This window comes from Cannabis sativa, chromosome 5, assembly GCF_029168945.1.
Source record: "Cannabis sativa cultivar Pink pepper isolate KNU-18-1 chromosome 5, ASM2916894v1, whole genome shotgun sequence".
Classification (NCBI taxonomy): Eukaryota; Viridiplantae; Streptophyta; class Magnoliopsida; order Rosales; family Cannabaceae; genus Cannabis; species Cannabis sativa.
Window position 1 is genome coordinate 73,089,149 of NC_083605.1, and position 24,384 is coordinate 73,113,532.

Genomic DNA, 24,384 nt, shown 5'->3' on the forward strand with positions numbered 1-24,384 from the left:
CTGCCCCAATCCCCGTCCCATTAGAGGCGGATCCTCGCGGGTCCCCGTCCCCGTGGAGTTTTTGTGCATCCCTAATTATAATACTACGGAGAGTGCTAGACACTAGTAGTGCCTTTTAGCAATTTTCTTCTTTAAAACATTCCCATTGGATATGCTCTTAGGCACTAGTAGTGCTTAACACCACTCAGAGGTGATATCTTACGATTGGTTAGTGACACTCCATAAAAATTATTACATTAAATTATTTAAAACTCAATACTTAATTTCACCAATAACAATATTACATCTTAAAAAATACTAAACACCATTAATATTTTTTAGCATTTATCCACCATAAACGCTACAAAATACTTAACAATAACACTTTCGATTTATTTAATCAAATATTATTTTAAATAACATAATCACAAAGCCAATAGTAATATTTTTCCAACCCTTTTGGAGAGCATAATCACAAAGCCAATAGTAAAAATAATATGTGGCACTATGGCATCATTTTAGAGGGAATTAAATCTTTGCAATAGATTATCATGACTAGCCTCTTCAATGCTAAGCTTATGTGCCTTAAATATAAAAGAGATTCTCCTAAATTATTCCATCTTGTAATCTCCTGTATATTATTCCCAGAATTGGACATGAATAATAGACCAAAAGCATTTTGCAAATTAATTCTTTAATGAGTGAAAATAGGTGATTATGGTTATGGAGTTAAAAGATGAATCCTAGTATCAAAATGAAATTTTGAAGCCATCCTTTAAGGGAATAGTTTTGATGGTATAATGTTAGGGAAATTTACATGGTATACTAACTTTTGCTATTTTTTTACAAAAATACTGCCAGACGGTATTTTTTACCTTTTTACTGTGTTTTTTTATAAGTTTCATCTCTTATGGTTATCTTTTGTGTTAAGTTTTCACTGGTGTTCTACTGGTGTTTTACTAGTGTTCTACTGTTGTTTTGAGTTGTTCTGCTTTGTGTTTTACTGGTGTTTTATAAAAACACAGTATTTTTGAAAAAATTTCCGTGTGATAGTATTTTTGTAAAAATTAACCTAAATTTCAATATTTTTGTAAATTTCCCTAATGTTACACTAAGGAGTACTTATTAGCTGGGCCGGTCCTCACTATTAATGGGTCCAAGAATATTTTGTGTGAATGTGTATGTTGTATTTAAAGTTGAGTGGAGTATTATTGGGTCTATTTCATAAAATTTTATAAAACTCCTACTTTTTCTTACTACATATGGTATAAAAATTTTGAGTGCAGAGTACGATAATAGGCGAAGCCAGAAATAAAATTTAAGTTGAGCAATTATGTATTTTTATTGTGAAATGATAAGAATATTTATGGTGCCTAGCAATTTAGTATCATAAGTTATTGGTACAATTCAATACGAATTTCACTTATTTTACTTTTAATAATAATTATAAAATATTAATGACTATTTATAGAGCGTCACTCATGCATGGTAATACTAAAAATTATAGTATTTTATAGCAATACTTATTCTTATATTATGTGGATATCAACATCTAATAAAAATTACAAAATTCACTATAATAAAATAATAAATAATTATGTTAAAATATTTTTTAGAGTAATGACATTTCAAATTTATTGCTAGGTTCAAAACCCGACAATAATACAAAAGATAAAATGAAGATGTTGAGTCTTGAACTCGTGATTTCTTTAAAATTTACATATGAATTTACCACTACACTAAATAATCAGGCCCGGCCCTAGGCATAGGCGGGCTAGGCCTGTGCCTAGGGCCCACCTATCCTAGGGGCCCAAAAAAAATATTTACCTTTTAAAATTATACCATCTTTTTTACTGATTTTGAAAAATAACATATTTTTTTCTAAATAAGGGCCCAAAATATTTTTTTTTCTATGGCCCACTAATAGTCGGGGCCGGCCCTGTAAATAATACAATCTAATAATATTTGACCAGATTAATATTTATATAAGAGCAAAAAAAAAAATTATTTAGAACTAAGCCCTAAATAATTTTGAATCGAGTCAAATTTGACGTGGGATGATTGTCTCACTTAGTTTGCATGGGCTTTGCCCATGAACACTGTCCTAACCTATTTTAGTTTAAAGTTGACATGTTTATTAGTAATTTGTTAGTATATAGAACTTATAAATATATAAATTATCTAGAGATTATGAAATGAAAAATACAACTTTAGTTGATTTTGGGAAGTTAACATGCAATTTAGCTTGGGAAATTTGAAAAAATATGCATGAAATACCTTAAAATTTTTTCTCTAATCTAATACATTTTAAAATTTAAAAAATATGACCACTTTACAATAAACCCAAAAATACCCCTCTCATTTTCAAACCTCAACTCTCTCTCTTCCTCTATCTCTCTCGGTTGTTCTCTCACCATCTCACCCTCACCAACCCTCTTTTTTTTTTTTTTTCGTCGGATGTGATTTGGGCAAAATCTGGATTTGGGGTTTGATTTCGTCAGGCCCGATGTCGGTCCGATGGTAACACAAAGAATTGAGGAAGACAAAGGCCCGATAGTGGGCCCGATGGTGGGCCCGATGCATGTGTAAAAAAAATAGAATTTGATATGGCTCGATGGGTCCGATGGGCCCGATGGTTGGCCCGATGGTTGGCCCGATGGAGCCCGATTGCGTGTGTAAAAAAATAGAATTTAATATGGCCCGATGGGTCCGATGGACACGATGGGCCCGATGGTGGGCCCGATGGTTGGCCCGATAGTGGGCCCGATGGGGCCCGATGGTCTACAGTGTAGTGAAAGAGAGAAGAAAAGATAGAGGGTAATGTAAATGGGGGTATTTTAGGAATATTATAAAATGTGTCATATCCCACAAATATCAAATATTATGAGTTTAAAGGAAAAATTTCAAAAATATGTAAGCATAAAAAATCAAATTTCCCTTTAGCTTTCTAGGAGAATGGTTTTGTGTTGCAGTTTCCCTCCTATCTTAGTCAATCCAATATCCTAACTTAATTACACTTTTAAGCACATACTATATTTCAACATATAAGTTAAAGAACCTTCAAATTAATTACGTCTTAGAATTTTCTCATCAACAAAGTATGTTCATCAATTTGTTGGATCAAATTGAATGATTTATTGTGTTAATTAGCAATATAAGTTAGTAATATGATCCATAATTAGCAATAACCAAAAAAGAAAAAAGAAAAAAAGAATTTATGGGGTGAGAGAGGCTCGAACTCTCGACCTCAGGATAACTCAGTAGCTATGAGACCTACGCGCTAGCCAACTGCGCCACCACCCCAATTGTGTTCACATTCTTAACATATTTATATCTAAACATTTTATATTAAGAGTAATAAAAGCACGTGTAGGGAAGAGAACGAAAGCCCTTACAAAAGTGCGAGACTCCTGGCCTCGTGTCTCGTCTACATACAAACCATCACCACCACCCTCCTCTCTCTCTCTCTCTCTCTCTCTCTCTCTCTCTCTCTACAAATTCTTCCATCACACCAAACCAACAACAAGGGGACTTCTTTCTTTGGCTTTTGCCCATTATCAACCTTTCTCTCACTTCTTTCAAGGTATATTATTATTATTATTATTATTCCATTTTGGCATTGTATATGTTTGTGTATTTGCGTTTTGTTTTCAAACTTTGAATGCGTTATTTTTCGAAACAGAAAACAAAAATCTGGTCTTTTGGGTATCTTTGAAAGCATCTAAATTTCTCTTTTTTCAGCCAAAGTTGCATTTTTTTTATGGAAAGATTTCATCAGTTTATATATGTAAAGAAAAAAAATGCTTGTAATTATGTAGTCATTACAAATTTTTTACTTTTCTGCGCTTAATTCTAATTCTATTACGAAAATGGCAAAAAAAGAAAATTTTTCTTGGGTTAGTTATTAATCTGGAGAATTCTTGTTATTGTTTACATATTTTTGTAGACTTCCTATTTTGAGATTAGAAAAAGTAAATATGTCCAACATTACCTTTTTACCATTTGTTTCTGTCTAATGTAGAGTTTTAGATAAGATCATCTCATCTCATCATAGTCTTGATAATTAATTTATGTTTAATGTGCTTTGATAAACTTTGCGATAGTATATGGATTTGAATTGGGAAAATAGAACTATAGTTTTATAAATTGAACCCTTTAATAATTCACCATTAATGAATTTAGGTCTGATCTTTTTGGTGGCAGATGGAACCATTTAATCCCATTTGATCTTGTTATACTTATTTGAACTCAATAATAAATTTCTCTCTCAAATTTATGTTACAAGTATATCCCCTTAATGTAAATCCAATGAGGTTAATTTTTTATTTTGTCAAAAAGAAAAAAGAAAAAAATAAATCACATTTCCATGTTTGTAGCTCTGCAAATTTCCCTTATGGAAAAAATGTTTGTAGATTATACTGAAATAAACTTGTTTGGTTTTGAGAACTGATCATTTCATTGTAATAAACACTATAAAGGGATTAGCTAATACTTTTATAGTTCATTGTATTTCTATACTTATCCACATGTGTTTCAATACCTCTAAAGCTTATGTTCAACATGTTAAAATATTTCAGACAAGATTTTTTTGTGTTAAAATCATCTCAAAGGATGAAATTGATAATAAAAAGAAGTAAGGGAAAATGGGGTTGGACAATTCATTTATACTAAAAGTATATTATATATGGCCATTGGATTGTTATCTGGTGATGTTATTTAAAGAAAATTATAGCTTAGAGAGATAAAAGAATTGGTTACAGAGTGTTATTGATGGTATTTTTTGTTTAGTAATTTTCTTCTTTTGATCTGTTTAATGCAGGTTTTGGTTTGCTAGAACAGTTTCGATCGTTCTCGAAGTGAGGAGTTATTATGAACTGAATGCTGAATGCATTAAATGGTAAGAAGCTGAAGCATGTTGTTTGAGTTCCTGAATGTGGAAGTTTCTTTTTCAGCTCACTTAATCGATTTTGTGGGCACAGGTTATAGCTTTTTATATCTTGAATGGAAAACGGACAAGATTGTTTAAGCATGGAAGTAGTTAATAATGAAAGAGGTGATTCCAAGAATCACAATGACATTGTAATGCGTCGAATGAAGAATAGAGAACGCCAGCGTAGATATAGAGCGAGGAAACGTCTTGAAGAAGATCTAAAGAAATCGAGCATGCCTAGCAGCATCATTGAACAGTCAATTATAGTGCACCAGCGTAGTACTTCACCAACATTGCCTGTAGTGGAACCCGAACCACAATCTAATGTCGTTGTTAGCAACTATAGCGCTCGCGTGCTTTGTAGAAGGAACTGGAAAAAAGATGCAAGGAGGGCTCATTCGTGTAAGGATTTACAAGTTTATCCTAATGATAATCTTGTCACTGCTCCTGTTTTGAGCAGCAACAGTCAGATATCAGAATTATCCTCACAAAGGGTATCGCGTCCTGATATGTCACACGGCGTTGTTAGTCATGCAACAACGCCAACAATGCAGCGAACCGGCTCTGGTCGAAGAGACTGGAAAGCAGAAGCAAGAAGGAAGCAAAACTGAAATAGGAAGGTGCCTCATAATCCTGGCTTTGCCCTTTTGATTGTATGGGAAGTAGATTAGGTATATGGTTTTCGGGAAACATTTCTTTCGGGTTTTTTTTCTGAAGACTTTGATCTTCTGCTGTTACAGATGTAGATGTAATGAAGGAATGAATTTGTGCAGAAAAAGAAGTATGCTGAGATTTTAGACATATATACATTAAATTAAAATACAGTAAAAAACCAGTCTTTGGCTTGAGTGAATTTTCCTAGAAAAGTCAGGTCATAGTCTTTTCTTCTTCTTCTTCTTGTTTAATAATGTATGGCAATGATGTAATACTAATATATGGTTTGGAAGGTTTTGATAACATAAATGCTCTAACTTTAGGTGTTATTCTAGTTAAATTTTCATAATACACATTCTTGTTCAACAAGGACAACAATGTCTGTATTTGTAATTAAAAACTTAGTCTTTTTTAACACCAACTCCTATTATAACAACTAACATTGGAGTTGGTGTAATAAAAATTAACTCCTATGAAAATTTGGTCAAGCTAAGATTGATGGAATTGTAGCTGTTTTGAATAAATTTACTAACATAAAGTTACTGATGTGCAAACATTATTAACAACCTCAAGATCAGTTCATGAAATCAATGTAGATGGGGGACCATAAACAAATAAAATGGTGCCCCAATGCTATTTATAAACTATTGACACTGATTAGAGAACTAGTAAATAAGTCTCTTTTGGATTGGAACTTAAACAATTTGATTTCAACAACACATTTTTAAATGGAATGTTATTAGAATTAGTATTGTATTGCATATGGGTCATAGAATCTGGCTTTTGTTTGGAAGCTCATTTAGGCATTAATATATGGCCTAAATAAGTTGAAACACAGTTTTCCTGTGGGGATTTAATTTATAACACTCACTCCTCACTCTTCATTTTCTCTCAACTACAATTTTTTTAAGCAAAAAAAAAAAAAGTTTAATTAAGAATTTATTTACCTTAAAGTTGTATAAGTTAGAAAACGTTTTGAGGAAATTTGATTACTCAGAAATACTCTAGCTAGGACCACTTTAGTTTTTCACACTAGTAAGATTAGATAGTATAGTAAAATGCTTACGATAACTACAATGTTTTGAAAGTTTGGGACCAAAATGAAAATTTTGAAGTTTTAAGGGATATTTTGTGGCGAAAGTTCCTTAATATTTATAATTTTTATACATATGACCCTAATTAAAAAGATAGCGGCAAAAATACTTTATCTTACAATTTTGTTGTAGTCGTAGCCTTCTTTTTTGGTCATTAAGTGCCAACTCAAAAACACGTGGCGACATATTATTAGACCACGTATTAAATAAGCTAAAGAAATATGCCACCACGTGTTTTTGAACTGACACTTAATGAGTTTAATTGGCGCTTAATAACTAAAAAAGGTACGACTGTAACAAAATCGTAAGATAAAATACTTTTGTTACTACCCTTTTTAATTAGGATCATATGTATAATAATTATAAATATTAAGAAAGTTTCGTTGCAAATATTTTAAATTTTAATAATAACAAATAGGGAGCAACTGTATATAATATGGCCTCACCTATATTTTTTTTTTCGTTATTATTTGTTTTTATTTTTATTTTGTTTTTTTGTTTTTTGTTTTGGAGAAAACTTACCAGAATTTTAAAAAATAAGTAACATTTTAGTCCAAATTGATCTCTTTAATATATCTTATAACAAATTTTTGAAAGAAAATCTTATTAAAACTTATAATAATTTGTAAATCTAATACACTCATTATTTACTATGTATACAACAACATAGTTGATGAAATGATGATTTTCTCAAAATTAAGATTTAAAATATATTTTAGTGGTGTAACATTACCTAAATTTTCAAAGTATAAATAATGATATGTTGCCATTAATGCTTGATTTCCTCACATTTTTACAACTTTTCCCACGTCTTTGTTCGAGTGCAAATTTTTCTCGCAAAGAATAACGACATGTTACTACTACCTAATTAATTCCTTACTCTATCACCATAAATATTACTCTCCAGTAAAATATTTAATTAATTCAGCGTATCAATTATTGTGACATGCTAATGCTGTTTATTGGAGAACATTGTCCCACATAGATTAAATGTAAAAGTATTGAGCCATATATAAAGAACATGAGCTACTCCACTCATTGCCAATTGGTTTTGAGATGGAACCCCATGATTCTCAACATAGTATCAAGGCCATATACCTAGCGGGTTTTCGATCCACACCTATCCAGAATTTGAGTGTGGTGGTATGGATTTGGAATGTGCGAGTGTGTTCCTCACGTGGTGAAATACGAAGCAAATTCAGTCATTGGTGAGAGAAAGAGTAGATCGAGTCATTTGTAGCACATGATGGATGGAGGCTTATCCAAAGGCAAGGGTGGAGGCCAAAACCATTAATCATTTTGATCATTCTCCCCTTATTTTGGATTTGATTGAGGATCGATCAAGAGCGAATTTATTTCCCCTTTCGATTCTTAGATGCTTGGAATCGGGACCCAGGGTGTCATAGAGTGATTGAGGAAGCTTGGAAGATTGTTGTCAGGGGCTCTGCTAGCTCTGGCCTTATGTCCAAAATTGGTGCCACGACAAAGGCCTTGTAGAAGTGGAATAAGGAGGTTTTTGGCCACTGTTTTGAGAAACTTAAGATTTTGAATGGTTTCTTAGTGGAAGTGAAAAATTGTCCTTTTTTAGTACAAAACCGTGAGCTCGAGGCTTCTATTTAGCTGGAAATTCTTGAGATTTCTCAAAGGTAGGCTTCTATTATCTCGAGAATTCTGGTTGAAGCAAGGTGACCAAAACTCGAGATTCTTTCACTTATCTACTCTGATTCGCATGAACCATAATCATATCCAGGCAATTTTCGAGGATGATCAACACTGGTTTTATAGTAGAGTAGGTATCGAGTTGTACATCTCTGATAATTTTAAAGAGATTTTTCAATCTTCTTTTCCACCAGAGTCTCATGACCTTCCTAATTTAATTCCTTCTATTATCTCGAAGGAGATGAATTAAAGAATTATTTTTCTACCTTAGTAGAGGAAATTAAAGAAGTTGTATGGTCTTTTCCCCTCCCTTAAAGTGTCTAGCCCTGATGAAATACCAACTAAGTTCTATCGAGAGCATTGGGAGATCGTAAGAGGTGATATCATCAATTTCGTTCAAGAGTTTTTTCGATTGGGTTAGTTTGCAAAGAGTGTTAATAGATCTTTCATTGTCCTCCAAAGAAGTAGAATTTCATTATTCAAATTGCTTTTTTATAAATTAAATATAGATATATATAATATTATAAAAAAATTATTTTTTTAAAAAATAAAAATTATTAGAGGCGACTAGTCAAAGTTTGATTTTTGACTCACTTTTTTAGGGGCGATTTGTTGCCTCTAATTGTTATTAGAGGAGAATTTGTGTAATTTTAGGAGCGACTTTTGTCGCTCCTAAATATCATATTTGTTGTAGTGACACTGCCCGACAAAAGCCACGAATCTTATATTTATGTTGAAAAGTCAACATTTTTATATGTTAGGGATTCATCATCTAATAAGCAATGGAAAGAGCAATTAGATTGTAGATGCCCTAAAAGCATCTTTAATGGAAGCACTTCATCTAAGTGCGTAAGTGGCCCTACTTATACCATTGAGCTAATCTAATATTTTTAGAAATAATAATAAAAAAAAACTATTGGCACCATAGCCAAGCAAATCAATAGCCATGTATGGTGCCTTATATAAGTCAACATATTAGATTACGCAACGTTGTCCTATAATTAGCTAGCAAGCCTGACTCTGAGCTAAGGTGGGCTAAGCTTATGTTTAGTATCCACCCAAATTCAGAGCCCAATAATTATATAAATTCTTTAAAATGTAAACTGAAAAAAATTAATAATATAACTAAACAGGTCCACATCCCAATTGGCTCACTCCAAATCCTATTGCAATATCATTTAAAAAGCTTATATCCTACTTAATTTATTTAACAAGCTAAGGAAAATATATATAAATAGGGCCATTTTTTTTTTTTAATTTTATCAAAATGGTCTTGGACCTACTTTTTTTTAAGGGCCAACCCTCATAATTAACTTAATGCCAAAATTTGGCACCGGTGCCAATGGTAAGACCACTTTTAGCTTTGTTTTTTATTGTTACTATTGAAGATGCTCTTATAAAACATCACAACTAAGAACATAATTTTGTTATAATTAGCCATGCATTTTGCATTGGTAATTTTCACGTCCCTTGTATAATATGCATGTGCCCTAGAAAAGGGGCCAATGATAAGAATGAATCACAATATAATTAAGAATTATTTAGGTAAGAACCAACATTACACAGGAATTTTACAAATATATAGCAAGGTTAGGTATGAGAGAAACATAGGCGTGTACATGCAAATAAGTGATACTTATAAATAATCAATGATTAATAACTGAAATTCATGATATATATAAGATCTCCAACCTATATATACATCTTATTTGCTTATGTTTTTAAAAGAAAAACCTTTCTATGATATCAATAAATAAACAAATCAATATATATTGGAAAATAAACAAGAGATAATTTTTGGCTTTTTTTTATCCATTGGGACAATTTTATTTTTTTTTAAAAAAAAAATCATAACTAATTTTTTTATATGACTATATATATTATAATTATAACATATATTTCACTTAATTTTAAAAAATAAAAAATAATTTATAGTATTGAAAAACAAGATTCAAATATTCAATTGCACGTGTATTTTTTTTTTAATATATGAGTGCAATTAATTATTTTAAACTCTATTTTAAGTATTATAAATTATTTAGAATTCTTAAAAAAACAAGTAAGATATCTATTATAAATATAATGTAAAGTACGTCATATAAAAAAAAATAGATTATAATTTCTCAAAATACCAAAAGTAAAGATGTTTCTACTGATAGGGTAAAAATTACACCCTAATTGCCTACTAGATATATTGATTTATTTCATTCATGATTAGCTAGATAGTTCTCCCTTTCTTCTCAATTCTTCCACTCAAATCCTCAAAGCTCCAATCCCTTCTCATCCCACAACTCCTAACCAATCTTGGCTCCTTGTTTATTCCATCAAAGGAGCCACTTGAAAAGTGATGCCTCCTATGTTGCCCTAACAAAGATTTTACCTGCAGCTTCTTTCGGGACACAGTCGTCATCCTGCCACCCTTCATTATTTCCACGTCTTTATTATTATTATGTGTCACCAGATTTCCCGACCAGCTTCTCTCAACGTTTGTCTGCAAGAGGCCTTCGCCATAATGGTTCCTTTCCAGGTCCGAGTTTGTCCTCTGAAAGACCTGGCAACTGAGACAATTTAGGCTCATGGCGAATAATTTCTAGTTACCTTGTTTTGCAAGAAAACTAGATCTCTTACAACAAAGAAGATGATGAGGTAGAGAAAAGTGTAGTTATTAGGGTTTGCATGATCATGCATGAGATCACATCAATGGGTTTGGAGTTTTAAGTTGGGTAGAGTCTCTTTCATATACTCTTCATGAAAAATTTGTTAAAGAAATGGATATTGTGAATAGGGTTGTGGGGAATTTTACCCACTAATTGGTTTTTTCTTTTATCTTTTCATTTCTTCTTTCAATAAAATTATAGCTAATGTGGATTATTTATTGTAAATTAGGGTGTGGAAATGTGGTTAGAAGGACACACCCTGAAATTCAGCCTGACCTATAGTTCTAATTTGGGTATTTTCCACAACATATAATATGTTCTAATCATCTGTGGCCTCTGATATATATGTAATATTTGTTCAGATATTTGCAACTGTTTCTACTTAATTTGTAATTTATTCTCCTTCAATATCGTTTGGAATAATATAGATAAATATGAAATTTTAATTATCATATATACTTTATAAGATCTAGAAGACCTTAATTATATTACAAGTACTTTATTAAAAATAATAACAATAATGATTATTGCTACTGAAATGAATGTTATATGTAAAACATTGGCTCCTTATTATACTGGGCCATTTCAAATTTAAAAAAGGGGAGAATTTTCATAAATATCATTTTTTATATTTATTTACAATTTTATAGCTTAAAATTTTTATTTATAAAAATATATTTGTAATTAGAATTATAAAATACACTTTATCTAAAAAAAAAAGTAAAAATAACTAAAAACAACGAGAAATCAATCTCACAACTAAATAAGAGATTTATCATTTTTACAGAATAGATATTTTTGTAAATAAAAAAATTCAAAGCTTAAAAATGAAAAAAAAATTCGTGTTTGAAGTAATTTTGTAATTTTTGTTTTTGAATTTTGCTAAATTATGTAAAATTTTCTTTTAAAAATGTATATGTATATAAATATATTTTAATACAAATTAAGTATATACATATTTTTTTTTTTAAAAAGGAAAATTATAAAGAATGCCCAGAGTTAGATGGAATTATTTATAAAAATATGGCCTCTAAAATAAGTTACAAATTAGCGATAATACTTAAAATTATTATAAAAATGAGACAAACATAGTTTAAAATTTATAGTTCAAATCAACCATTATAATAGAGTCCAAATCCAAATTCACCAATAAAATCCAAATCCAACAATACCACTAAAAACATAACACTACAAATCAAATAGTACACAACCAACTTTATAGTCCAAATATATATATACAAATAGCTAGTCCAATATATTCAACCATGTGATACATGATTCTTTCGAAAAAAATTATATATATATAAAAAAAATCATATTAGAAACTAATATTTATATAAAATAACTTAGTGAAAGAATAAATTTATTTTGACTCAACTCATTAGGAGGTCTCCAAAATCTTTAACTTCGTCTATATAGTGTTTCAACACAAGAGAAACATCGTACTCCAAATCAATCAGTTATTTGAGAAACTTTCTACGGTGTTTTTAGATGGTATATCCACATATTTATAATGATTTATCAATAATACGTTAAAAATTTCATTTCAATGTTCACAGCACATTGACAAACCATCAACTAACCATCGATAAATCATTACCATTCTATCGACAGAGCAAAAAACTAAGAACCCACCATAAAAAATCTGATTTTAAAGCGAACCCACAAACTAAATAAGCAGATTTGAATAAGAAATCCAGTACACAATACATATTATTACAACTAGTAGTAGACTGCGCCCCAAATACAAGCTTCGCATGTTGCTCTGTTGTAGCCCGAACTGCCACAATTGCTGCAGTTTTGAGGTATCGTAACTCATCACCAGAAGGGAAACACTTCCCTCGTCTTCTTCTAACATTGTTCTTCCTTGGACGACCTACTAATTTCTTCTCCACAAGTACCCCAACCTACACGTTCTTGATGGGTTTTGGGAGAATCCAATCATCCTCGTCACCAGCAAGATTAATAGTATTATCGTAAGTCTTCCTTCACGTATCTTTTGAATAATAAATAAAGAACATCATGTACATACTCGTATTCGTTTGCAATGTCGTGACACATGAATGAGTGCAAGGAAGTTTCAATAATATAAACACGCCACATGTGCATGTCCTTTCAACTAGGTTTACGTCATCGTCTCTTTCACCATTAAGTCCCCTACCAATGTTATACAAATTGGCTCCATTTTGTTTGACGCACCTTTTCCTCACATTATTATAGTTTTTGCCAAGTTTTTTTTTTTTTTTTTCAGAAAGAGTCGCTAAAAGATTGTGCATTTGTCTGCCTTTTCTAGGCAACTAGCGAGCCAAGATTGCAGTGTGAACCTGATATATTCAATCAAAGTAGTTTTTAGATATTTCCTAAACTCTTTGGTCACATTGTTGAAGCTTTCAGATGCGTTGCTCGTCATTATGTTGTACTGATTGCCCAGACAATAAGGTTGAGCCCACTTCTCAAACCCTATACTCTCCACATATGCAACAATGGCAGGTTCTATCTGTCTAAGCTTCTCAAACTGTCTATCACAATCAGTCTTAGACCACGAGTAAGCTATTTTCCATATCTGTGTGTGAAAAGCATCAGTCTTCAACTTGTAATTCACATTCATAATAATGTGGTGATAACATGTACAGTAGACTACTTTGGGGAACACAAGCTCTATGGCATGGTCAATGCTTTGATGTATATCCGACACAAATACTAAGTTCTCAACCACCTATATTGCTTCCCTCAATTTTTGTAAGAAATAGGTCCAATAGTTGTTGTTCTCACTTTCAACGATACCAAAAGCAATCAGAAATAGTTGGTTGTTTGCATCGTATGCAACGACAACTGTAACGTCCTAAGAAATAGGCATGTTACGACAACCAGTAATATAAGTTAATCCCGCTAAACCAGAATTACTAGAAAATAAGAGCGGGAAATTTAAAACTTTGATTACAATGGAATAAAAACATAACATGTAATAATTTAAACTTTACAACCAATCCAACAAGACAACATGATTCAGGATCCCATAAAACTTTTCTAAAATATAACAAGTTATTTTACACGTCGACCTAAGCGGCAAAATTTGCGATTACAAAGTATATCCACTAGTAGACCCAACCCGCTTGGTCTAGTATGGCTCGAACATGTACAATGTATCGCCAAGCCCTCAAACTCATGGTTGATTACAGACAGGTTTACTCTTTTCTGCACAGTAGAGCACCCGTGAGCCAAGTCCAACAAGACAGTATAAATATCAATATACACAATAAACAAATATCTCATAACTAATGATGACATTGCACACATTGCCTACTTGACATAGACCTGCGTGTTACGCTCACGTGCATACTTATATGTCTATGTGGCATAGATCCACGTGTCACGCTCACACGTCTATTTACAATAATACCTTAGAACGATTTATGTCATTTTTAATTACCGAGTCTAACCTAATTATGACTTGAACACATAATTCTTTACTTCAATATATATAGCATGGTATTGTATTCAAAATCATTTAATCACTAGGGTAATAACCCTAGGCCATATAACCCTCACTTTAGGGTAATATTCCTAATCCCTGTTCTCATTTAATCACCATTATAATATCAAACATGAGCACCACCGTGCTTAACTCTACGTGCTAGCTACTGTCTTACCTGATGTCCCAAGTACGTGGAGATTTTAAATCTCCGGGTGCTCCTGAACAAGTGTCGGTAATCCTAGTCACAGTTCTCGAGATTCACAAATATGGTTAATCCCTAAATCTATTTTCACATAATCATATAACTAGCATTTCAAATTCACAAAAATAAACAGAGCTCGGAATGAGCTTTTCAACGATATATGGAACATCCCAAATGGAGTTTTGATTGAAAAGTTATGAACAACCAACGTTTAACAAGCAATCTGCCCAAAAATACCCAGGCGGGCCGCGACACTCACAAAGCATGCCGCGACTTATGGGTAGAAAAACCAAGAATTCATGCAGGTGGGCCGCGACACTCCTAGAGCATGCCTCAACGGCTGGGTTGAAAACCCAGAAATGCCAAAACCAACCTACTCGAAATTAAACCCAAAAACACGCCACTTCACAACAAATCATGCTCCATATTAAATCATAATTCATCAACAAAAACCACTAACAACAATTAATCAAGTTGTTTCAATTCTTCCTTGTTTTTGTACAGATTGTCAAGTTGTATCTCCCCTAATTCCTTATTGTGTAAGGTAGTAGTAAGCTCATGATTTTCTATTATATCTTCCTTTGTCCACATAGGAGCTTTGAACTTAGTACAAACTTCAAACGACGAGAACGTTCACAAGTAAGCATGACGAGGAGGAGCATGTTCTTCTGCTCTGCCTTGTCTACTGGTGCTAGTTCTAGGAGTATTGTAATTTTCACTACGAGGGCGCCATTGTTGTTGTGTACCATTGTTTCTCAGTGCACACTCTAACCTCAAAGAAGGTACCTCTACAGCTTCATCAAATCCAAAATCATGTTCGTCATCCACATTCAACTCAACAATAGGATCATTATTGTAGAAGGGATGATCGAACTCCTCAAACTGACCAAATCCTGTCGCTTCCTGCTGTTGATCTAAATTGGTTGGAACCTCCTCATTAACACCAATCCTAACATTTGTTTCAGGCACGAAAGACCTTACCACACTTTGAGGAAGAGCATTACTAGGGGGCAGGCTCCAAATTCTATATTTTTCTTACCCTGGTCACAAATAATGGTATAAAATTTGTGTTCGTCATTGTAGCCCTCATCTCTAAGAACGTTTTTAGTTTGCGTTCTTTCTTAATAACCTCTAGCAGAACTATTTTCCCTTTCATGAACAAGGTAAAAATCTCTAATTTCAAATCATACACCAACAGATTAACCTCCAACTCTTTATATAAAATCTGACGCATTTGCTCTAAGGTTGTGATCAGTTTTTACAATTAATGTCAAACTGCCATTGCCCTTATATACCCAATTAAACCCCTGAACACTCCCAATATAACAAGAAGCACAGTCGATCCTATAATTTCAAACAAAAAAAAAGTAAAGAAAATATCAAAAACACTCAAATCTGTGTCCAAATATCAACAAATAATCGATTTAATGTAGACAAAATGTTGACATAGTGCCTAAAAAGTAGTCTGATATAAAACTCTAGAAAATCACCGATAAACTGTCGAGATACCATTGACAAATAATGAAATAATCAGAACAAGAAAAAATTATTAGGATATCGATAAATCGTCAAAAACATATCGACATACTATCAATAAATTGATTTTGCATGGCAATTAATGCTCATTAATGTTTGACATTTATTACTCCACTTGGTTTGTCGTGCGTGTATTTCATGTTTCACCCGAACTTACGAGACTTTTAAATTTTATGATTGTTATCCTAATCGTTTCATCTTTATTTATGTTTAAAAAATTTCACTTGTTTCAACCATTTTTTACCAAAACAATCATCTTTCCATAGTGTTGACAATATGTCGACAAACAACGTTTAAGCTGAGAAATTGAAATTTACCAAAAAAAAAAAAATTGACTAAATATCGACAAAGCATCGATAACTTTTGTACAAAAAAGTACTGAATATTGTCGATATTATGTTGACATACAATCAACAATCAATCGTAAATAAAATATTGTAAATAATATGTCCAGAAGCTATCGACATACTGTCAATATTAGTCCTGACCTATGCTTGCATACAATTGATATTACAATGACATATTATTGATAACCTATCGGTAAACTGTAAAAAAAATCTAAATTCTGAGAAAAAACTAAATCTTGCGTTTCAGACAAAAAAATATAGTAAATTAACACCAATTCAAACATACATACATACAAAAACAAACTACATACTATAAATGTTCCCATACAATCGATATCACATTGACATACTATTGATAACCCATCGGTAAACTGTAAAAAAACTTAAATTTTGAGAAAAAACCAGATCTTGCGTTTCAAACATAAAAATAATAAATTAACACCAATTCAAACATACATACATATAAAATAAACTACATACTATAAAAATTAGTTAAAATACAATTTACCCATTATAATAGTTGAATAATTTTTGAGGGATTGGGATGTGGTCCGTTTGTTCACTGTCCACCACATATAGAGAGGGATCGAGTGAGAGGGTGAGCTGAGAGCTGCGTGAGAGAGTGAGAGACTAAGTGAGAAGGTGAGACCGAGTGAGAGGGTGAGTTGAGAGCTGCGTGAGAGAGTGAGAGACCAAGTGAGAGAGTGAGGCCGAGTGAGAGGGTGAGCTGAGAGAGATTAGGGTCTGAGTTATTGACACTTTTTTTATTATTATTATTAAAGAAGGGTATAAAAAGGAAAATTTATGTAATAAAAGAAAAAATTAAATTGTACACATAAATTAGTAGGCATTATTTTAAAAGAGAATGTTTTATTAAGAATTGATATTGAAATTTCTCTTTTAGAGATTGAGCTATTTTTAACTCAATTGATGTGAGTACTCTACAATAAACTTTAGCATTTTCTTAATGTCAAGCATTAAACATGCTCAATTTATTTGATATAATAATGATTGCATTCACTGACTGTTAGTAGGAAACTAACATGATTTGAGAGAAGACTTTTAGGCAAAACAAAGAAAAAATTATTACACTCTTAATCAATCATTTTTCACAGTTGGCTTCCCTAAATTATTAATATGTTAAAATACATAAGTTTTAAAGGAGTTTATCCTTCAATATTTAACGTAAAATTTTATTTTATTTAATATACATTATATATAAACATTTTAATATTTTTCTTTGGATTATTTAAATATTATACAATTACAAATTTATTAATTAAAAAAATCTACAAAGAGTATTGAATAAAATATCAATTAAAAAACTACTGAAAGAGTGAAAAAAATTATAAAATATGTTTAATTCTCCACTATTCATTATAAATTATATATATTTTGCTAAAGATATATCTATAATCTAGTTCCTCATAACATTTACATCACATCACTTTTTTTTTATTGTATTTATCAAAATTATACTTTCTCAATTTTATAAACTTAAACTTTTACATTATACATTAATTTTTTTTTCTACATATAATTTAAATATTATAACTTTTTATAAATATCACTATAAAAAAATTTATTTGTAGTCACAACAAAACTTGTGACTAAAAGTAAAAAAAATTGTGACCAATTATAAATTATTATTCTTATGTTGTGACTAAAAAACCTGTGGCTAAAGAGTCTGGGGTCCGAGTCTTGAATAAAGTTTTTTTTAAAATAAATTAAAATAGGGTCAGATCAGATCCGATAAAAAAAAAAAAATTAAGTGGGGCGAAGCGAATCTAATCCAAGATCCAATAAGTATCCGAAGGTTTCAGATCATAGGTGATCCGTCAAATCGGAGCTCCAACCCGCCAGTGGCGAACCTAGGATTCAAAGTGAGGGGTGGGGCGTAATTTTTTTTGGTAAGTGAAGGGGGGCAAAAAAGTAAACTTAAAAAGAAAAAAAAAATGGATTTAATAGGATTAGAACCCTTGTCCTCTAACCTATATGCTAAGTAGCTTAACCATTACACCAAAGTTAATATTATGGTTATAAATATCATCTTTTTTTATAAATAAATGTTGTAACTAATTAAATTGCATATATATTTTTTCTCGATTTTTTTTTCAGGGGGGCGACTGCCCCACCTCGATTATATGTGGGTCCGCCCCTGAACCCGCTCCAACTAAATGGATCTTTTTGACATGGCTAAAGGTATTAGTCACAAAAATTATAATTTGTTGTGATTAAATGTATTTTTAGTCACAATACTTGTTGTGATTAAAACTAAATTAGTGACAACTTGTAATTAAATATTATGTTTTAGTCACAAATAATATTTTTTTGTGACTAAATGTGGCTTTTAGTAAAAAAAAAAAATTATCACTAAATTAGTAGCAGTTTTTTATGTATATACAAGTATGAGTAAAATAAATATTATTCTTTCTTGAACTAAACTAGCTCATATAATGGAGTTAACTTTTAATAATTTTTCTACCTTTCTTTTCTCTATTTAAAAGAAAATTAAATAACATAGCTTATTTCATGTAATTGCATTTTCACACAATTCTCTAAAAATAGCTAAAGAGTTATTTTAACTCATTTAAGGTAGAGCATCATTTTATGTTTTTCGTTACATTTATTAAATGTTTAAATTACACATTATGTATATTTTATATCAACCATACAATTTAAGTGATATCATTCATACCCCCAAAGAAAAGTGATATGTTTCTTATTACTTAATATTATTTATTCCTCAAATTAAATATAAATTATTATGTGTAAAAGATTTGTGTTTTTATTTAGTAAAATTTCATGTAATTTATTGATTAGTATATTAAAAAAGAGTCTTTATTTTTACAAAAATTCATATAGCAAACCACTTAGTAGCCAACAACGAAATAATTTAAATCGCAATCAAAATATACATAGCAACCTACATAAAAAATATTAAAGCAACACAAACTGTAAATTAAAAATAAAAAATAAAAAAATAAAATATAAAATAATTCTCTTATTAAAAAAAACATGCACTATTGAAATTTGATTTTAGAACCGTAAATTATTTCGATTTTTTTTTAAAAAAAACTAATAATATGTCTTCTATAATTATAATGCAGGTCATTATATACAAAAATTAATCATAATTTCTTATATGTAAACAAAGACATCCCACTAGTAAAAGCCAAAAAGTAATATATACTCCTATTTATGAAGCTTCAATATTTAACAATTAGTATTTAAAAATCAACAACCCTAGTGCATGAATGGAGGCTATCAATATTTAATATTTAATTGTTTGGTCATATTAAATGTGTTGTTTGACATATTGAGTCTAGGAAAATGACAAAGGAGGATAATGATGGGAATTAAATATGGTAAAATAAAAACATATAAATATGAAATTTTATATGCAAAGTAAGATGAGAATAAAGGTCCAAATGCAAATAATATAAAGATGTCCCTACCAAAATGAAATGGACAATAAAAAATGCCAAAATTGTACATCAGGCTAGTTACTGCACAAGAAAAATTTATGAGAATCGTAAAGAGGCATTAATGGACATTTACTGTGTATTTAAAAGTTGTTTAATTATAATAATAATAGCACTATTAATTAGGGTTCTTTTTTTTTTTTTTTTGAGAGATTATTAATTAGGGTTCGATTGATACATTATATAGGTTATATTTATTATAATATATAGTATTATATTTATTGTATTGTATAAGTTTATTCAATGTAATATTATGTTTGATATTGACTTATTAATAGGTTTGTAATTTTTTTTTTTTTTTGATTAATCAGAATTTTCATTACTCTACAAAACAAATGCCTTTACAATCTATAAGCACCTATCAAATAGGCCTTAACTTTAGCTATACAATTTACTTATATCAAATCAAACCAATCTCTATCTTTTTGTTTAATCCTTTTTGGCATTACAGAAACTACTCTATTCTTTACACTCCATTTTACTTGTTGAATCACTTTAGCTATGCCTTTTTTTTTTCCTTCCACAATTGCTCATTTCGAGCCTTCCACAGCAGGTATACAAGTGCTGCAACACTAGGGGTGTGCAGAAAGTCATCCAATCCAATCCCAACCGACCGATCCAATCCCAACCGATCCAATAGAATCGGATATCCAATCATAATTGGATCGGATCGGATGCAAATTTTAAAAATCCAATTGGATCGGATCGGATGTTGGATGAGACATCCGATCCAATGGATAACCGATCCAATCCAATCCAATATCATCCAATGTCCATCCAATCATATTTAATATTTATAATTTTATATATTTAATTATTTTATTTAATATTTTATATATTATTTTATTATCTATGTTAAATTATTAAGTTTTAAATTATGTTTTTTCATATATATATATTTTTTAATGAAATTAGCCTAAATAGTGGTTAAAATGGATTGGATTCATCCATGGGATCCATTGGATGGATCCAATGCAATCTAATAAAAAACCAGTTAAAGCATCCAATGGATGGAACCGATCCAATTCAATACATCCATTGGATCGGATCGGATGACTCAATTCAATTGGATTGGATTGGATGGGTCCAAATCCATTGGATGTGATCCAATGAACACCCCTATGCAACACCAGCTGCCAACACTCTTTTTTTGAAGCTGGAACAACTTGCTTTCCTCACCTTTCTCATGATAGTTTGAAGTGAACTATCTCTTATATTCCATCCAAACCAGGTCTTCACCTGTTCGAGGCAATCTGCAGCAAAAACACAGCCAAAAAATAGATGATATGCTGTTTCTACAGCAGAGTTGCAGAAGAGGCATGTTTCCATGTCGATCAAACCTTGCTTGAGTAACTGATCCCTGGTTTTGAGCCTATTCATCATAGCTAGAGTAACACTCTAATATATAGGAACACCACGTGTGTGATTTTATAAAACTAGTTTAATACTAATATATTAATTAATTATTAAAAACTGTGAGGATAATAAAAACTTGACTAAAATAAAACACTAAAAATGGACATTATAATGGCAGTAAAAAGGAGTTCCAGGAATCCCTGTTATAAAAGATTTATCCAAAAGATGATATACAACAACAATTCAAAACACAATTCAAAATACAGCAGACACAGCCAGTCTAAAACAACTCTTGGCAACTCAACACGCAGGCTGGTGGGGTCAATATGTACATTACTAGAGAAGACCGCCATCTCATGGTTGTTCTAACTTTGCCTTGCCCTTACCTGCACCACAAAGCACCCGTAAGTCACATAGACTCAACAAGAAAAGTAATAAAGAAGGAAACATTAAATAGCTAATTATACATTTCATTATCACAAAATGATTAAACTATAACATTCAATAGTAGGTACTATAACAAGTCATATGCATAGAAATAAATATGCCCATATATTTGCATTGCCTAATCAGGCAAGCTCGTGTCATAATGCAATATCATATATAATATCATTGCGCCACCTAATCAGGTGAGCCTGTGCCACAACTTGACACAAATATATCGCATCGTCTAATCAGACGAACTCGTACCTACGCTCGGTACTTATCATATGTCACTGACGCTCACCCGATACGTTGTCAGGAAGAAACCAAATAGTGGTTTCAATCTATGCCATAACCAGGCAATTTTATATCACTGATGCCCGTACCTACGCTCGATACATCGCTAGGAATATTGCATCACCTAATCAGGTGAGCCCATATATTGTGTCCATAGTATCATTACATTATAATTGCCTAATCAGACAATCGATAATTTCAGAACCTGTCATGCCATGTGGTACATTATACTTTTCTTACCTCAAGTTTCGGATCAGGTATGTTGGTCGACCTGCTTGAAGAACGATCGATAATCTCGGGGCCCTTGATACTTCTTTTGAATCTACAAAGAGTTTCCCCCAAAGCTATTACTTGATTATTTATTATTATTTTTTTTAAGAACTTATGAAATATACAGGAGGTGAAGGTTTTGGTGTTTATGCCGAAGGTCAAAGAGAAAGAAAGATGATATATAGATTATCTTTCAAACTTATCATATATGTATATCAATCATAATAAAAAAAATAATAGTAATAATAATTATTTTAATAACAATAATTATAATAATAATAATAATATTAATAATAATAATAATAATAATAATAATAATAATAATAATAATAATAATAAAATTTATTTAATAAAAGAATATTTTATTATTTCTTAGCCATTAAGAAATTTATACTTTTAGGACACTAGGCTAAATTTCACATACTCTTAATTACTCCAATACCTACATTATCAACTTATCACAATATTCCCAATAATTCTATCAATTAAGTCTGCCATGATATTTCTGGTCACCGATCGAGTCTCCAAGGTCGCCTAACATAAAAATATTTTTATTCCATATATAGTTCATATTAAATTCACACATACTATATAAATCTCCGTAATTTAAAAATTACACTTATTTATCCACTTATAGAAAATTTAAAATTTATGTTGAACTCGATTAGTAGGATCATAATCTCACTCATTACCTGGTTAACTCATAAATTAAATATAAACCTTAATTATTAATTATTAGGCTTATTGGGATATTACAGCTAGCCATAGTAGGAAGTTATGTTTTGGGATGTTCAACCTAGACCACACTTCATTGCTCCATGGTACCTTCTCAAACTCTAACGCAAACCAAGCTTGTCCCTCTGCAATTCTGTAACCATTGGCAGTGAACACATTATGTTGAACATAATTTTTGATTTTGTCTTTAAGTTCTACCATCTTTCTCCAATACCAACTTCCACTCAAAGGAACCTTGTACTCCCACCAAGTTTGATGCTTAATATAAACACTATGGACCCATTTTACCCACAAATTATCCTTCTTTTTTTCAATTGCCCATACATGTTTCACCATAGCTGCTGCATTCCAATTATACATCAGCCCTAGATCTCTTACTTTTTTTGGACAGCACAACTTTTCCCATGCTACAGCCCCTGCTCCATTCATCATACTTTTTCCTGTCCATGGAAAACTCCTACATATTGCTTCAAGCTCTCTAATTATTTGCTTAGGAAGGAACATAATTTGGCACCAAGGGACGTGGATTGAGAGAATGACTGATTTAATCAAAACCAATCTTCCTGCAAATGACAAGTGCCTCGAGCTCCAAATCCTATTCTAGCTGCCATTTTCTGCACTAAGCTACTGCAATCAGTAGCCGAGATCTTCCTAGCACAGATGGGTACTCCTAGATACTTTAAAGGCTCTTGTTGCTTTGTAAAACCTGACATGTCAAGCACCCTTCTAGCCTCATATTCACTCATTCCACTACAATACAATGTTGATTTAGCATTATTAGGCACCAAACCTGAGGTTATAGAGAACAATTTGAGAGCTTGCATCATTAAGTAAATGCTTTTGAAGCCCCCTCTACAAAACATTAGAACATCATCCGCAAAACTTAAATGATTCAATTCCATTTCAGCACACCTCATGAAATCCAAATTCTTTTTTCTTCCCAACCTTCCTCATTATTCTACTAAAGTATTCCATGCCTAGCACAAATAACAATGGCAACATTGGATCTCCCTGCCTAAGCCCTCTCTTAGTTTCAAAAAAATAGGTTAGTAAAATTAAACTATTTTTACTACAAATTCGAACTTATGTATTAAATAATACGATTTGTATTGTATTAAAATTTGTGATCATAGTAATTAATACAATACAAAGTCTTATCCAAATATATTGTGTTCCTTCTTATTTAATACAATGCGATATTTATGTGACCTACCAACCAAGCCCTTATGATATTGTGTCTTGCAAATAATTAATGATTTTTATAATAATAATTAGGCTAATTAGG

The 24,384-nt window shown here is 31.3% G+C and overlaps 1 protein-coding gene, 1 long non-coding RNA gene and 1 other non-coding gene across 3 annotated transcripts; 1 reads left to right on the forward strand and 2 right to left on the reverse strand.

Annotated features, from left to right (window-relative positions):
• Positions 1 to 3,197: 3,197 nt before the first annotated feature.
• TRNAM-CAU (transfer RNA methionine (anticodon CAU)) lies at positions 3,198 to 3,282 on the reverse strand. Its single transcript is given in 2 exon segments — positions 3,198 to 3,233; positions 3,245 to 3,282. It is a non-coding gene; the product is annotated as a tRNA-Met (tRNA).
• Positions 3,283 to 3,371: 89 nt separating this feature from the next.
• Positions 3,372 to 5,775, forward strand: LOC115717367 (uncharacterized). Its single transcript, XM_030646335.2, has 3 exons — positions 3,372 to 3,562; positions 4,799 to 4,876; positions 4,959 to 5,775. The coding sequence occupies exon 3, from the start codon at positions 4,981 to 4,983 to the stop codon at positions 5,518 to 5,520; it is 540 nt and encodes a 179-aa protein (XP_030502195.2). The 5' UTR covers positions 3,372 to 3,562; positions 4,799 to 4,876; positions 4,959 to 4,980; the 3' UTR covers positions 5,521 to 5,775.
• A 15,740-nt stretch (positions 5,776 to 21,515) lies between these two features.
• Positions 21,516 to 22,522, reverse strand: LOC133037688 (uncharacterized). The gene is made up of 2 exons (XR_009687735.1): positions 22,335 to 22,522; positions 21,516 to 21,760 (listed from the first exon to the last, which is right to left on the reverse strand). It is a non-coding gene; the product is annotated as an uncharacterized LOC133037688 (long non-coding RNA).
• Positions 22,523 to 24,384: the final 1,862 nt, after the last annotated feature.